Source organism: Schistocerca nitens, chromosome 7 (genome assembly GCF_023898315.1).
Source record: "Schistocerca nitens isolate TAMUIC-IGC-003100 chromosome 7, iqSchNite1.1, whole genome shotgun sequence".
NCBI classification, from domain to species: Eukaryota; Metazoa; Arthropoda; class Insecta; order Orthoptera; family Acrididae; genus Schistocerca; species Schistocerca nitens.
In genome coordinates, this window is record NC_064620.1 from 595400393 (window position 1) to 595415997 (window position 15605).

General features: G+C 42.7%; 1 protein-coding gene across 1 annotated transcript in view; it reads right to left on the reverse strand.

The window, feature by feature from the left end:
* Positions 1-1260: 1260 nt before the first annotated feature.
* Positions 1261-15605, reverse strand: part of LOC126195763 (uncharacterized) — a 759248-nt gene continuing 744903 nt past the window's right edge. Inside the window, exon 6 of the mRNA XM_049934390.1 lies at positions 1261-1759. Within this exon, the coding sequence (XP_049790347.1) occupies positions 1650-1759 (110 nt within the window). The 3' untranslated portion in view covers positions 1261-1649. The remainder of the gene's footprint in view (positions 1760-15605) is intronic.

The window sequence follows — 15605 nt, forward strand, 5'->3', positions numbered from 1 at the left end:
GGATCCCCTCTCACACGAATGCATTTCTCTGTCATTAACAGACTGACTTCATTTGATCACCCTTTTTCTTCAAGATACTTTTTTTATCAAACGTTAATCTCCATGCATCTGCTGACCCTTTTCCTAACGATGCAGTAGTAGAACACTTGTACCTGAAGTGCTTATTCATTTAGATGAAAAGTTCCAGTCATTGCGAGACCCATTGTGGGCTCATTACTTCGTAGAAAGCTACAGCACTGTCAGTCACCAGACGTGCAGTCGTTACTCCCAGATGACGTCAGACCTTTCCCCGTGTTGAGACAATTAGAACTGAAACACAGTAAGAACGATGATCTCATTTCTGCCTATCAACTTTTTCGGAAAAGATTATTTCTCCACGGGCGGAAATCAAATTAATGGCCACAGTCATGTATGAGTCACTGAGGGAACACGGTTAGAGTACTCAATATAGTTGACACAGATTTCAGAATACATATGAGAGTGCATAGGCAACAACTGGTTAATTGGTCCGAACTTGTTCGATCCGCATTTGACTGCGCCAGTGTATGCTCACCAAGTCGCTCTTCAACCACTTGTGTGATTCAAAGTTGACTGGGCCGCTCCACACTCCGTGCTTCTTACCTGTAAGAACCCTTCAGCGTCCCGTGAGTAGATGGAAAAGAAAGAAAAAAAGGTAGTCCTGTTTCAAAGCTGGCTAGATCGAATGATGTGATCTCAGTTTAAAAAGACTGATGTAGGTTTCAGTTTCGACCGGTTCATTTCTGAATTATTGTTCCCAAATTAAAGTTAATAAATGTATCTTATGCCATTGATAATGTAAGATTTTTTAAAAATCATCCCAGAAACTGTCTATTCTTCTTTAATAATTCAGGTAAATACCGTGTTAACGTATATTTCAATGTGAAATCATTTGCACCTATATGTTGAGTTCTGTTTTGAACTACCGTTATCTTGGAGCGTTTCGTGCCTTATAGTTCTTAAATTTAGCTTTCAGATTGGTTTCTCTGTGACTGCGTAATGAATGTTTATCTTTACTTACAACTTTCTCGAGAAAGTTTTCGAAATGTGTATGTGACTGTTGGGTGTATTTCACCTCAAAACATTTTCTGAGTGTCAAATAGTTGCTCATTACCTTTAAAAGAATTCAGTTGCTGCTAACAAAAGTAATAGACCAAAAAAATAAATTAATCAATACTGGTGCTACCCCTTAATTTCAATATTCATTTACTTGTACAAACATCAGTTTAAGGTTACGTTATAACTGAAGCTATAATTGTTTTATATCATACATCTTATAAACTTGGCATCACATTTTCGAACATCAAACTCTAAAGGTAATAACGCATAGCGAATTGCTTGTGTAACAACTAATTTACACAATGCCTATATCATAGATTTAAGGACTTACTGGGATCTACATTTATCAATGTTCTACATACATAATGACCTCTAAAACTAAAATAATTTTAAAGCACAGTATACAAGTTTCTTTTTCATCATACACATCGCTGATTCCAGAAAAAATTGTCCGTTTCATTAGGTACAAATTACTCCCTCCAATCTTTTCACATTTCAGTATTCTTCTCTGTGGCTCACGTGAAGCCCGTGCGGCTTCACTGCCTGCTGGGCGCCGGTGCTGCCGCCGGTGGCTACCTGAAGAACCCGATGTAGACTGTGGCAGCCACCACGAGTAGGGAAGCTGTGACGTCGGCACGGGAAGATGTCGCAGCAGCAGTAGCGGTGCGGTTCGAAGCCGTAACTGAAAGAAGACAAAATGCAGTGTGAACGCGGAGGGAACGATTAAAATCTCAAGATATGTCTGATCTGGTTCAGGTAACAACGGTTGATAGATGTCTAAATTGATTCGTATCATTCGTAATCTGTATTTATCAGATTAATGGTTATACAGATGACTGTACTGATATTGTATTAATATCCTAGGGGCCTGATCAGGGAACCATCAGAGCTCCAAAATCGAGCGTAGCCAACCAATGTCATCAAACACAATTATTTTGAACTGATTTCAAAATAAAGACAATAAATAGTTATTCCGCACAACAATAATATCTGGAACCAGTTACAAACTTCAGCGAGGGCAGAAATGATATTCTGTGATATTCTGGATGAACTTGGACACGTAAAATTTGCCGGCCCCTATGGCCGAGCGATTCTAGGTGCTTTAGTCCGGAACCGCGCTGCTGCTACGGCCGCAGGTTTGAACCCCGCCTCGGGCATGGATGTGTGTGGTGTACTTAGGTTAGTTAGGTTTAAGTAGTTCTATGTTCTAGGGGACTGATGACCTCAGATGTTACGTCCCATAGTGCTTAGAGCCATTTGAACCAAGTAAAGTTTTGTTTCCTGATCATAGAACTGTTCTCCTCGCAGATTTGAATTGAGAACTTATAATAACCGAAGCCGATAAATCTCTGAAGGATGCCCTCAGCTGGTCAAAATACATTAAATTACGAACACAGGGAACCAATGTGCAAAGACTGAAATATATTTAGATGTGAATCCTGACTGTTGCTTGACACAGCCTGAAGACACAAATATTACCGACGTCGTCAGCAGGATTCATAGGTAGCTGTCATTGGCGTATAGGATTCCCTTAAAAAAATTGCTTTTGTGACAGAACCAGAAACTTTATCACTGTCCATAGATTTAGAGCCAGACCTCCACATTAGTGTGTGATTTATACTTAATTGCTCGAGAATATAAAACAGATACTTGGAAAGAAACCTTAAAAAACAATAAACACACACCTCCTAGATAATGGCTATTATACAGGATTACTTACATAGTACTTCGTTTGAATATGTAATACTGAATTGGAACATTATTTTATCATATTCGACTCCTCAGAATCTTACATAAAAAAAATCAGCGATTCAGTACAGTATCAGTCGTGTGGGATCTTTCAGCCTCATTCGTTATCGAGGTATGATTTATTTTTATCACCGACAAATGTGAAACTGTGAGGTAGACAAGTACAGTATTTTATTAATTACAGTATTGCCATCGTGCCAGTGCCAGCGGAAAATCTGTCTCCCTCTTTCTATCTACCTGTGTGTGTGTGTGTGAGTCGGGGGGGTAAGCGTATGTGAAAAAGAGGGAGAAGGGGGGAGGAGAAAGAATATATGTGTTTATGTTGTAACCCGAGAGTTCAGTAGGTCAACTGGGCGAAGTGGTTGATGGTAAAATAAAGGCGTTGAGAGTACTGTTTTCACCGGATTTCCGCGGACTTGCTTTTGAAAGTGCACTGGTCTCTCTCTCTCTCGACGAGACTTGGACCCTACATAGAACGAACTGCTACAATACCGCACAAAAGGTAACAAAGAAATACGCAATGAGGCGAAAAACTACAGGGTGGTGCACGAAATGTGTTACCATTTTGTTTTCGAATATAAACTTTATTGTCAATACAATCTGAATGGAACATGTACTACAATGAAGAGCCGCCCATGGAGATTTGTTCTAACTCAGCACATGCTCAATATGTCCACCATTTCGTTTCCTGACTTCCTTCAAACGAACACTGGTGTAAAAACTCCAACACAGTGTTTGCAGTATGTGGCTTTGCTCCATCTTGCATGAACCACTGCGTGTTGAAGGGCAAGGCAGTACCAAGAAGCTGTGGAGTGAAGCTATTGCGAAGCACGCTCAAATAACGCTCGCTGTTCACAGTTTCTTCAAAGAAAAAGCGTCCAATAAGTCCGTGACTGGAAATTGCTGCCCAAGCTGTAATCCTCGGAGCATAATGTTGTCGTTCATGAAGCACTTGTGGGTTTTCAGTGGCCCAAAATAGATTTTGTTTGTTAACCACACCGTCTAAATGAAAATGTGCCTCGTCTGAAAACCAAACGTTGTCGAGAGTTTCTTCCCTATCATCCGCCCACTGAGCAAACAGTAGTCTCTGCTGCTTGTGTTCTTCTGTGAGCTTCTGTGCACAGGTCACCTTGTATGGGTAGATATGGAGGTCACTTTTAAGAATGCGTTGAACGGAGCGTCTGGATATTCCCAGTTGCACTGCTGCCTTTCTACACGATTTCCCGATACTTCTCTGTACAGCAAGTCGTATCGCTTCAATATTCTCCGGCGAACAAACAGGCTTAGGCCGAGGTCACTTCGTTTCCAATGCTGTTCCTTGCTGTACAAATTTATCGTACAACCTGTGGATGGTCTTCTTGCAAGGAACCCATCGTGTTTTAAACTTTTGTCGAAAACACCTCTGAGACACAACAAGGCTTTTCGTTTCATGAAAAAGTAACACAACTGCCGATCGTTGCTGTGTCGTCTGTCTTCCATTGTCAGCCATTGCTGCAGTAAGTCTCCTAGCGGCAGTATCGTGAATTACACGTCATTTGGTAACTCATTTGTTTTTCCAAGCTCTGCTGGTACTGCTGTAGAGATCCCAGGGGGATATCTAATGTGCGTCGTAAATTGTCAAAGAAACAATTGGTAACACATTTCGTGCGCCACCCTGTATATTTTTAATCCCGGACAATAATTACTTTGCAGTCACGCTATTTATGATGGTCCCCAGGACATCATAAAAAGCAATGCATGTTCTGCCCCAAGCTCCCATGCTGGCCACAGTGTCTGTGAAGAGGTCGTTTCTTTCCTCCACCAGTAAGTTGGGATTTAAGTTGTCGGAATGGGCAGGTCAGTCCGTTATCCGAACATAATGTAGGCGCTGTTCGACGAGGTCGCCCGTTCTTCTCCACGAAAATGAAATCATTGCGGAATGTATCCCTGAAAAGACGCACATCGGGAGCACAGTCTCACAATAACGTTGACTGTTAAATGTATCGCGCTCAAGGATTTGGAGGTCCGCGTATCATAACACGTGAATCACAGAAAAAATCGCATTCGTCACTGTTCCTGGATGCTTCAAGTACCCTCGTGCTGCGAGAGATGGGGACGCGTAATGCTCGTAGGAAAACGGCCGAACACGATCGTTTTGGTGGTCGAATTGTAGTGGTTTGGGACAGCAATTTAACTATTTTTTCTTTACTTTAGGTCGTGTTTCGCAGTGATATCACACAACTGAAAACCATTTTGCAGTCAAAATGATAAGAGTCTCTAGATATGTCGAGAATGTTGGTTTCCCAGAGGCAAGGCATCTGACAAAGGCACACATAGGGATTTTCTTTATACTTACAGGATTTCACCGACAGTGTGCGGACATTAATTTCCTGAAAGAGTACAATGCAATGTCCAAAACACTCTTAAAAATTGACTTTCAAAATTAGACGACTTCGAGTCATGCAGAGTACAAAAACTTCCAATACAGTTATTAGAAGCGCCAATAGGTGAGCGTATAACGTTTTAATGCTATAATGAAGAGGTAGATGGTTCCATTCCCACTGCATGCATATTTGAGTTTTATTTGAGTTTAGTATTTATTATCACATTGAAATGTTATTTAACCGACTTTGACCTGCACCGTAACTTTTTAATCGAAATTATATTTTCATTTTTAATTGCCAATTTCATAAAAAAGAGGATATTTACAGTAAACTAAATATTTTTGGAAATATCGTTTGCTTTTAATATGCTTCTTCTTCTTCTTATTCTTCTAATACTACCACTACTACTACTACTACTACTACTTGTTCTGCCAATCCAGCTTCTCGATCTAGGTTTTTTTCGTAATCTACAGAAGTGAAAAAGTGTTTAATTTTCTGTTAGCTGTTTAAGATTTTTGTACCTAATTGTAATTCATTCTGAATACCCATTTTTAGGTAAAATTAGTTATTAAAGATGGAACGAGTATTTCGATAACAAATTTATTTTTGACATGAGTGTTCCTTTGTTAAAAATGACATTTTTGTAATAAATGTTGATTCCAATGAAAATTAAAATGAAGTGCCCATATCGGGAGTCGAAGCAGCGCCTTAGTAAATACGATATTGTAACGTTACTTCCTTAATTATGGCCGTTTCGGTGTACCAGAGCGACATTTTTTGTTCCAGTGCTTAAGCATCTGCAAAATTTCAAACATGATTTTTTCGAATGTTTTGAGAAATTCTTCGTATTGACTTCGAAAACCTTATGTGCACAGGTTGTCCTTCAACTACAATATTTATGGTCAAGATAGAAGAGGGCTAGTCTGTAAAGATCAGTTTGAGAACTACCGATTGGAAGTGCCATCTTATGATCTTGAAAAGCCTCCAAAACGCTTCATAAAGAATTTCTTGTGACTAGTTACGTTGTGTTACTTATATTCTAAAGAAAAATTCACAGAAACAGCCTACTAAGCACGTGTAAGGAATCATGAAATCAGAGGAATCTGTTTGAAACAAGCTACTGACAATACGGGTTTGGAAAAATAAAACGTGCACCGAGAGTGTTTCATGTACTATAGGCAAACCTACTTACATCATCTGTCCTGTGTAAAGATTCTGTGAACAGGGTGCATGTCGCAGGGTGAGTGGAAAACGAGGGTAATCCCAAAAGTAAGGTCTCCTATATTTTTATAAGTACAGAACTCTGTTTGTGTGGCAATTGGTCACCCTGTTATGAAGAGTGCTTCATGCGCTGTGTGTAAATATGCGCACGTCGCGCTGAGGCGCTAAGTCTTGCCAGCCGCTGAGAATTGAACTTCCATTGGGTGTTACCGCCAAGTGCGAATTGCGCGGAGTTATTCGATTTTTGAACGCAAATGGCACTGCGCCGATCGAAATCCATCGCCAATTGAAGGAAGTATATGGTGAGTCGTGCATGATGTCAAAAATGTTCGGAAAGTGGTGTAGGTGGTCGGACCGAAATTCACGATAAACAAAGAAGCGGGAGACCGTCAATTTCTGAGGAGACAGTGTTGAAGGTGGAGCAAAGCATGCGTGAAGATCGGCGGATCACCCTGGATGATCTCTGCACGTTGGTTCCTGAGGTTTCCCGAAGCACCGCTCACAGAATTTTAACGGAAACATTGAACTACCGGAAGGTGTGCGCAAGATGGGTGCCACGCAAGCTGATTGAGGACCACATGCGGCAATGAGTTGATGCTTCCCGCGCATTTCTTCACCGCCTTACAACCGAACAGGACCACTTTCTGGACTCAGTTGTCTCAGGTAAGGAAACCTGGGCATACCACTTTCCACCTGAGACCAAGCTACAATCACGTCAGCATGACGGCGAGCTGGTATGACATGGGGATACATAAAATGCATCGACGAAATGATTATGTAGAAAAATAGCTAAATGTTCAATCTGTAAAGTGATGTAAACCATTGCAGAAATAAACAGGTCTATGTACTTATAAAAAAATAGGAGACCTTACATTTGGGGTTACCCTCGTATCTTCCATGCCTGTTTCGTTTTCACTCCCTGAACTTTTGGTTTCCGTTAGTGTGACTGGGCAGGATTTGAGCACACATTCACACAGAGGTGATCCTGCACGCTTGGCACCTTCCTCTCCCCCTCCCCCCAACTCCCCCAACTACCACCGACACCCCTCTATGCCATCCCATGAGGAGATTTTCTATACATAGAAGTTTCCTGATTCTGTAGGAAGCAACATTAATATATAAAAAAAACACTCCGTCTTCAGGTCACGAGTGGCCTACCGGGACCATCCGACTGCCATGTCATCCTCAGAGGAGGATGCGGATAGGAGGGGCGTGTGGTCAGCACACCGCTCTCCCGGTCGTTATGATGGTATTCTTGACCGGCGCCGCTACTATTCGGTCGAGTAGCTCCTCAACTGGCATCACGAGGCTGAGTGCACACCGAAAACTGGCAACAGCGCATGACGGCTGGATGGTCATGTTCAATATGTTGCCCTCCGTTTCTGTCAAAAGTGTCTCAGGGATCACATTGAAAATGTTTTGCGCAGTGCGTTCTTTCAACTTCAGGTATGTTCTCAATTAGAGCGCTGAACGCAACATCTTTAATGTAACCCCACAGCTAGAAGTCACACGCATTAATATCACCTGATATGGACGGCCAGGCTGTAGCGAAATGGTGGCTGATCTTGCATAAAAGTGATCCTACCAACTCATCGACGTTGTTGGAGGGTTGGAATCACTTTGGTGCTCAATACACCCTCATAGCATTGACCACTGATGAGCAGGATCCGCACTACTAAAGCCCTCGAAAAAATAAAGCCCCACGGTAGCCAGACCGTCAACCCGCAACCACACAATCGCTTTGGTAGAATGAAGTGGTACCCGTTGAGTGGGTGCAGATTTTTCGTTGCCCATATCCTGCAGCTCTGTGTATTATCATGTCCATGGGAACGGGCTCCGGCTGTTTATAGAACGTTACATGGACCTTCATTATTTCCTTCCATGCCAACATGAAATTCCAGAGCAAACATCCGTCTAGCTCGCAGATCATCAGGAAGCAACTCGTGAACATGGGTGAATTTGAGTGGATAGCAATTCGCTGTGCACTGCATGTTTCCACAATTTCACTCGGCACTCCTGCAATACTGGGGCCACATCTTCGGCAAAAGTCGGGTCAACTACTATCACGCCTCTGCCACATTGCAATCTCGAATTTTGTAATCATTTTCTCCAGACTCTGAGCAGGCATCGTTTCAGTGCCTTTTTTCATAGCTTTCAGTTTCCGGAACTTCTGCATGGATACTGGCACACAGTCAGCGTCCTGTAAAAGAGCTTTACCAGCGATCCTTTATAGAGACAGACATGTTTGGCGTCTCGCACGCAAACTGAGGAACAGCCGCGTACCGCGCATCTGTTTGTGTGCGTATTCTGACGCTTACAGTAGTATCTATTGGTCAAATGTTCGTTTCGGTTTATGGGTTGCATGACGTTTCCCCCGCGTCAGCAATATGCTGTTCAAATTAGACATCGTTCGGAACAGTAGTTCTCTTTCTACAACGTTTCGAAACCAGATATTTAATCATAGAGGCCCTGTATTAAATACATGAAATTTATGAAAAATATTACAAGATTTTAAATATACCAGTCCAGTAAATAAATGACAAACTGCATAAAGTTTCTAAACAAAAAGGAAGTTTAACGAAAGCTTCTGTATATCTTATTCTGTAGGTGACCTACTATACATTGCTTTTGAATGATGTATAACAAAACAAATATATTTTATTTGCCCCTGAAAAACTATTAATATTGCATAAAATGTTAATTAGAATTAAAACCAAAAAGAGCTATTGCTTTGAGTGAAACAAACAAATTATTATGGTCCAAAATGGTTCAAATGGCTCTGAGCACTATGGGACTCAACTGCTGAGGTCATTAGTCCCCTAGAACTTAGAACTAGTTAAACCTAACTAACCTAAGGACATCACAAACATCCATGCCCGAGGCAGGATTCGAACCTGCGACCGTAGCGGTCTCGCGGTTCCAGACTGCAGCGCCTTTAACCGCACGGCCACTTCGGCCGGCCAAAATTATTATGTCGTTGAAGTGTGCGAAGCAAATTGGTTTACTTGTCTCATTGAAGTAAAGATCAGCAAATGTGTATTATTCGGCAGGCAAGCTCGTCTTAACTCGCAAAATGTCCTAACGGGAAGTCATATCAATGATTTTCTCCAACTGTTTCTCCTGGCACATGAAAGCAGCTATTTCGTTAAACAGCTCCACAATGTCGATATGTTACCTATATTTGTCAAATGGCTGCTCAGTTTTCAAGATAAGATATAAAGGTTTCAGTTGAGACGTTTCGTGAAAGAAAGTTGTAGTCGGATGAAGTGTTGTCGTATATGCGAGATCTATGTGCCATTCTCGTTATTTTCGGTTATTGCACAATTGTTCGTGTTTAACGGTCATCACAAATGGAAATTAATTACCTGGCGTAAAACAAAAAGTGTTTTAAAAAGTATCCTTTGTTTTTGGATGTGGTAGTATTGGTCAGAACTAGAAGCAATTTCCCTATAATGACATGTCTGACAATCAGTACCTATTCAGACATGGAGCACTCTGTCGTCTCATTGCTATGTGCGTGCTATGTGGAACTAGGAGGCCGTGGTTCATGTGGTTACTTCGCTTGCTAACAAATTCTGCAGCCCTCCTTCCCAGTGAACGACGCACCCATTCAAATACACCTGGTTTTATACGGGTTGCCTCATACGCAATGGTCACAAACACCTATATCTTCTGCTCATTTATGATAGGTTTGGCACACAGTAATGCCTCTAATGTGACAGAAGCCAAAAATCGAATGGAATCTGATTTTACAAACAAGGACCGTAGGAGGACTTACGGCTTATTCTCGTAAGCACTACTTACGAAAACGAGAGATAGGAGAACTCACGTCTGAACCGGTTTTTTTTTTTTGGTCAGTTCTTGCGTAACTTTCGTTTCTGGCCCCTCCTTACGGCTCCAGTTGTACAAGGTGCTTCAGAAAGTGTGTGGTATTGGTCAAAACAAGAAGAAAAGTTCCCCTAATGATACGTATACCTCGTGATATTGGCTAATGTATCCTCTCATTCCGAGCTGTCTTTTACATAGAAGACACTATAGACGGAGCTGCATGCTGTTATTACAGATCACGTCTGAGCCGCGCACAGCTCGCTTTTATCCCATTTATCGTTTGTCATCTTCTATTACGGTACTGCCACCTCGTTTTCTTATTCCGCTTACTGCCGTCACTAACTTCCTGCCTTACTTGCCCGTGAGCGGCAGCAGCAGCGCGTATCGATAAGCGCACTGTCGTACCATCTCTGGAGCGACCGATAGTATTTCCGGGTCATCGTGTGTCTGGTAGTCAGTTCAGGACGGACCAGCAGTGCAATCGGGACGCAGCAGAAGTGAAATCGGGGGACGGAGCGCCGGTGAGGCGCCGGCAGCCAGTGCTCGCAGACTGCTGGGGACACACATGAACTGTCCGACGGAGGGAGATTGGAATGGGACGACTGTTGATTGGTCGTTCGGTTGGTCGTCTCATCGGCTGACGTATACTTGGTCCTTGCACTGTTTCCGGGCCTGTGCAGTTGGACGGTTGGCGTGGAGCATCGAGGAAATCTCTGCGGCGAGTAGTTTTGTTGGGCCCGCTAGCGGCCTCGATGTGGTGTCGGAGTGTGTGGTGCTGTTCCCATTGCTACGAGGTTCGTGGCTCACCGGTCCTGGACATGAAAGTTGAGTTTTGACTTAATCTACCAGCAAGTCGCGACTGTTCACATCGTCTCGTTTGGAGTTCGTTGTCAGCTGCTGGGATATTCGTGCTAGCAACATCATGTGTTTTCGAGTTGGTAAATTTTAGCCACCCTCCGGTGGAGTTTAACTGGACTTGCTTATTTGAATTGAAGTGCACCAGCGTAATCTTCTGCCTTGTGGACGTTGACGTTCCAGTTACCTGCCCTGGCCGTTGCCGTAAGTTCAGGCAGTGTCTTTTCCTCATCGCATTGTCACCGTCCAGCATGGTGTGTAGCTTCACAGCTCAATGTACAGGGTGATTCAAAAAGAATACCACAACTTTAGGAATTTAAAACTCTGCAACGACAAAAGGCAGAGCTAAGCACTATCTGTCGGCGAATTAAGGGAGCTATAAAGTTTCATTTAGTTGTACATTTGTTCGCTTGAGGCGCTGTTGACGACTAGGCGTCAGCGTCAGTTGATGCTAAGATGGCGACCGCTCAACAGAAAGCTTTTTGTGTTATTGAGTACGGCAGAAGTGAATCGACGACAGTTGTTCAGCGTGCATTTCGAACGAAGTATGGTGTTAAACCTCCTGATAGGTGGTGTATTAAACGTTGGTATAAACAGTTTACAGAGAATGGGTGTTTGTGCAAAGGGAAAAGTTCAGGACGGCCGAGAACGAGTGATGAAAATGTAGCACGCATCCAGCAAGCATTTGTTCGCAGCCCAGGAAAATCGACTCGCAGAGCTAGCAGAGAGCTGCAAATTCCACAATCAACTGTATGGAGAGTCCTACGAAAAAGGTTAGTTATGAAACCTGAACGTCAACCACCCGAGGCGATGGATCGGCCGCCAGGCAGCCCGTGACAGAGCACTTCATCACTGGCCTCCAAGAAGCCCTGATCTTACCCCCTGCGATTTTTTCTTATGGGGGTATGTTAAGGATATGGTGTTTCGGCCACCCCTCCCAGCCACCATTCATGATTTGAAACGAGAAATAACAGCAGCTATCCAAACTGTTACGCCTGACATGCTACAGAGAGTGTGGAACGAGTTGGAGTATCGGGTTGATATTGCTCGTGTGTCTGGAGGGGGCCATATTGAACATCTCTGAACTTGTTTTTGAGTGAAAAAAAACTTTTTAAATACTCTTTGTAATGATGTATAACAGAAGGTTATATTATGTTTCTTTCATTAAATACACATTTTTAAAGTTGTGGTATTCTTTTTGAATCACCATGTATAATTGGTTGTGGACGCCAATAACTTCTACATTGTTCCATTGAACTCCCTGTTGTGTGCTGGTTTGGTGAAGTGGAGGTTAGCCTGTCGGTGGGTCTGTTGACTGCCTGTCGGTTGGGTTGTCAAATTCAAATGGCTCTGAGCACTATGGGACTTAACATCTATGGTCTATCAGTCCCCTAGAACTTAGAACTACTTAAACCTAACTAACCTAAGGACAACACACACAACACCCAGCCATCACGAGGCAGAGAAAATCCCTGACCCCGCCGGGAATCGAACCCGGGAACCCGGGCGTGGGAAGCGAGAACGCTACCGCACGACCACGAGATGCGGGCGGTTGGGTTGTCGTTACGCCGACTGCGAAGGTCATCCGACCTTCGGAACTTCTGAGCATCCTTGGGTGTACTGCTTTTTCTCGTTTGTCCTTGTTGTTTGTACTTCTATGGCTTCTAGCCGTTTTTTGATTAAGGTTGTTTTGCCCTTAAGGTGTCAGGTGGTTTAGGCCTTCAGCGTAATTTAAGAACTGTTTTACGTAAAGCTTTAGTCATTTTTAAAATTAATGTTATTGAGTCTTAAGTGTTGGGCCTTTAGCCGATTTGCTATTTAAGTTGTTTGCTCTTAAAGTGTCAGATTCTTTGGTCCCCCCGCCTAATAAAGGAACTGTTTTAAGATAAGGCTTTGCCTTTTAAATTTCTGATTTTGGTTGAGCTTTAAGTTATTGGCTTTCAGACATTTTTCAATTAAAGTGGTCTTTCCCTTAAGGCATGAGATCGGTGGTGGGCGCCAATACCTTGTACATTCTTCCATTGAACTCCCTGTTGTGTGCGGGTCTGGTAAAGTGCTTGATGAGGGTTCACCTTCAAGCCATTTCTCTACCATTCCACTCTCAAACAACGCATTCAGCCGCTAATTAAGTTCCAAAACTAAATCTGTGTTTTTCATTTTTAAAAAGTAATTTTTCTCGGCTCTTGTAATGTTTGATAAAATAAAAGGTTCCATGTTCGAGTGTAACTGACAGCCGCTCCTTTTGGCCCCTTTCCACAACTTAAACTACCAGCCTGTCCTGCAGTATTAGCAGGGCGTCTCAGTGACACATCCTGCAAACATCTTGCAGTGAATCACGCACTCTTTCGAATACAATTGTCTTCATTCGCATAACGTCACATACACTTTTCACGGGTTTCTGTAACGTCTGAGTATTTTCGATGGAAGCGTACACGAATTTCCCCATAGCCAAAACCCCAACGGACTCGGATCCGGCGAACAAAAGTGGCCATGAAACCGGACCTCGTCGACCAATTCATTGCTCATGAAACACTGGAGTGAGCCACTATCGCACGACCTACTCTATTTTTCTCTACAACTCACAATTAAGTTCGTGACAGAGGGTTCACCTTCAAGCCATTTCTCTACCATTCCACTCTCAAACAGCGCGTGGGAAAACCGAACACTTCAATCTCTCCGAGAGAGGTCAGATTTCTGTAATTTTTTCGCAGTGATAATTGCCCCTCTTATCGATGAGCGCCAACAAATTACTTACGTTTCTGAAGGAGAAATTTGGTGACTCGAATTTCGTGAATAGGTCCTGAGACAACGAAAAGAACCAATGATTTAGTGATAGCCACACCAACTCCTGTATCATATTCGTGAAACTCTTTCCCCTAATTCCCAGTCATACAAAACGAGCTGTTCTCCTGTGAACGTCATTCCATGTCTTCGTCAGTCCTATCTGATACGGATCCCATATCGCGCAGTATTACTCCAGAAGAGGACGGAGAAGCATAGAGTAGGCAGTCTTTTTAGTAGACCTGCTGTTTTTTCTAAGTGTTCTCCCAATAAAACGCAGACATGAATTCGATTTCCCCACAACACAAGCTATGTGATAGTTCTAGTTTATGTTATTCGTAACTGTTACACCTAAATCTTTAGTCTGTTGGTGTTATGTCACGTCGCGCATAGATCACAGACGTTGTCTTTCTGCAAAGGTAACATTCTTTGGCAGCACTGGTAATTCATTGTACAGAAATCGGTGACACATGGCACACGTTGATGTGTTTGGTAAAGAGAAAGGAAATATTATTGGTCTGGTTGGTTGGTTGGTTTGGGGAAGGAGACCAGACAGCGTGGTCATCGGTCTCATCGGAATAGGGAAGGATGGGGAAGGAAGTCGGCATTTGCCTGGAGTGATTTAGGGAAATCACGTTATTGGTCTGGTGTTTCGGCAGATATTTGCAATTTCGTTTTGCAGCGTGTAGCTTGAGTCAGCCCAAACAAATGCTACTCATCAAGTCTTTCATGAGACGACCAGTGTCAAAATCACTTTTTAAGAGGCATTTTGCCTACACATTCAATATAGTGCTCCAAAATTACTGTAGTACGATATTCGTTTTGTCGATGTATATTAACAGGGACAGTAAAACATGAAGGACATGGAGGAATCCGGCAGTGACTCAGCAGCGTTGCATCTTTGGCGGCAGCTTCAGCAAGGGCCAGGGCAGTGCCGTCGCTAATGGTTTCCTGATTCCTGTTAGAGTTTTACTGTCCGTTTTAATACCAAGCGATAAAACAAATATCGCACTAGACTAACATGGGACCGCTCTACCCAGTGCGCAGTGCGCACGTAAACAAACTGACGCTTTTCGTCGGCATGAGAGACATGATGAGCACTATTTGTTTGAGTTGATTCCTGATATATACTGCACAAACGAAACTGAAAGTATGTTTCAGAAAACATATAAAGAAATGCGCCTCTCGACTTTTGGGAGAGACACCCTGATTATACAGGGTGGTCCATTCATCGTGACCGGGCCAAATATCTCACGAAATAAGCGTCAAAAGAATGAAACTTGTCTAGCTTGAAGGGGGAACCAGATGGCGCTATGGTTGGCCGCTAGATGGCGCTGTCATAGGTCAAACGGATATGAACTGCGTTGTTTTAAACAGGAACCCCCATTTTTATTACATATTCGTGTAGTACGTAGAGAAATATGAATGTTTTAGTTGGACCACTTTTTTCGCTTTGCCATAGATGGCGTTATAATATTCACAAACGTATGGCTCACAATTTTAGACGAACAGTTGGTAACAGGTAGGTATATTAAATTAAAATACAGAACGTAGGTACGTTTGAATATTTTATTTCGGTTGTTCCAATGTGATACATGTACCTTTGTGAACTCATCGTTTCTGAGAACGCATGCTGTTACAGCGTGATTATCTGTAAATACCACATTAATGCAATAAATGTTCAAAATGATGTCCGGCAATCTGAATGCATTTGGCAATACGTGTAACGAC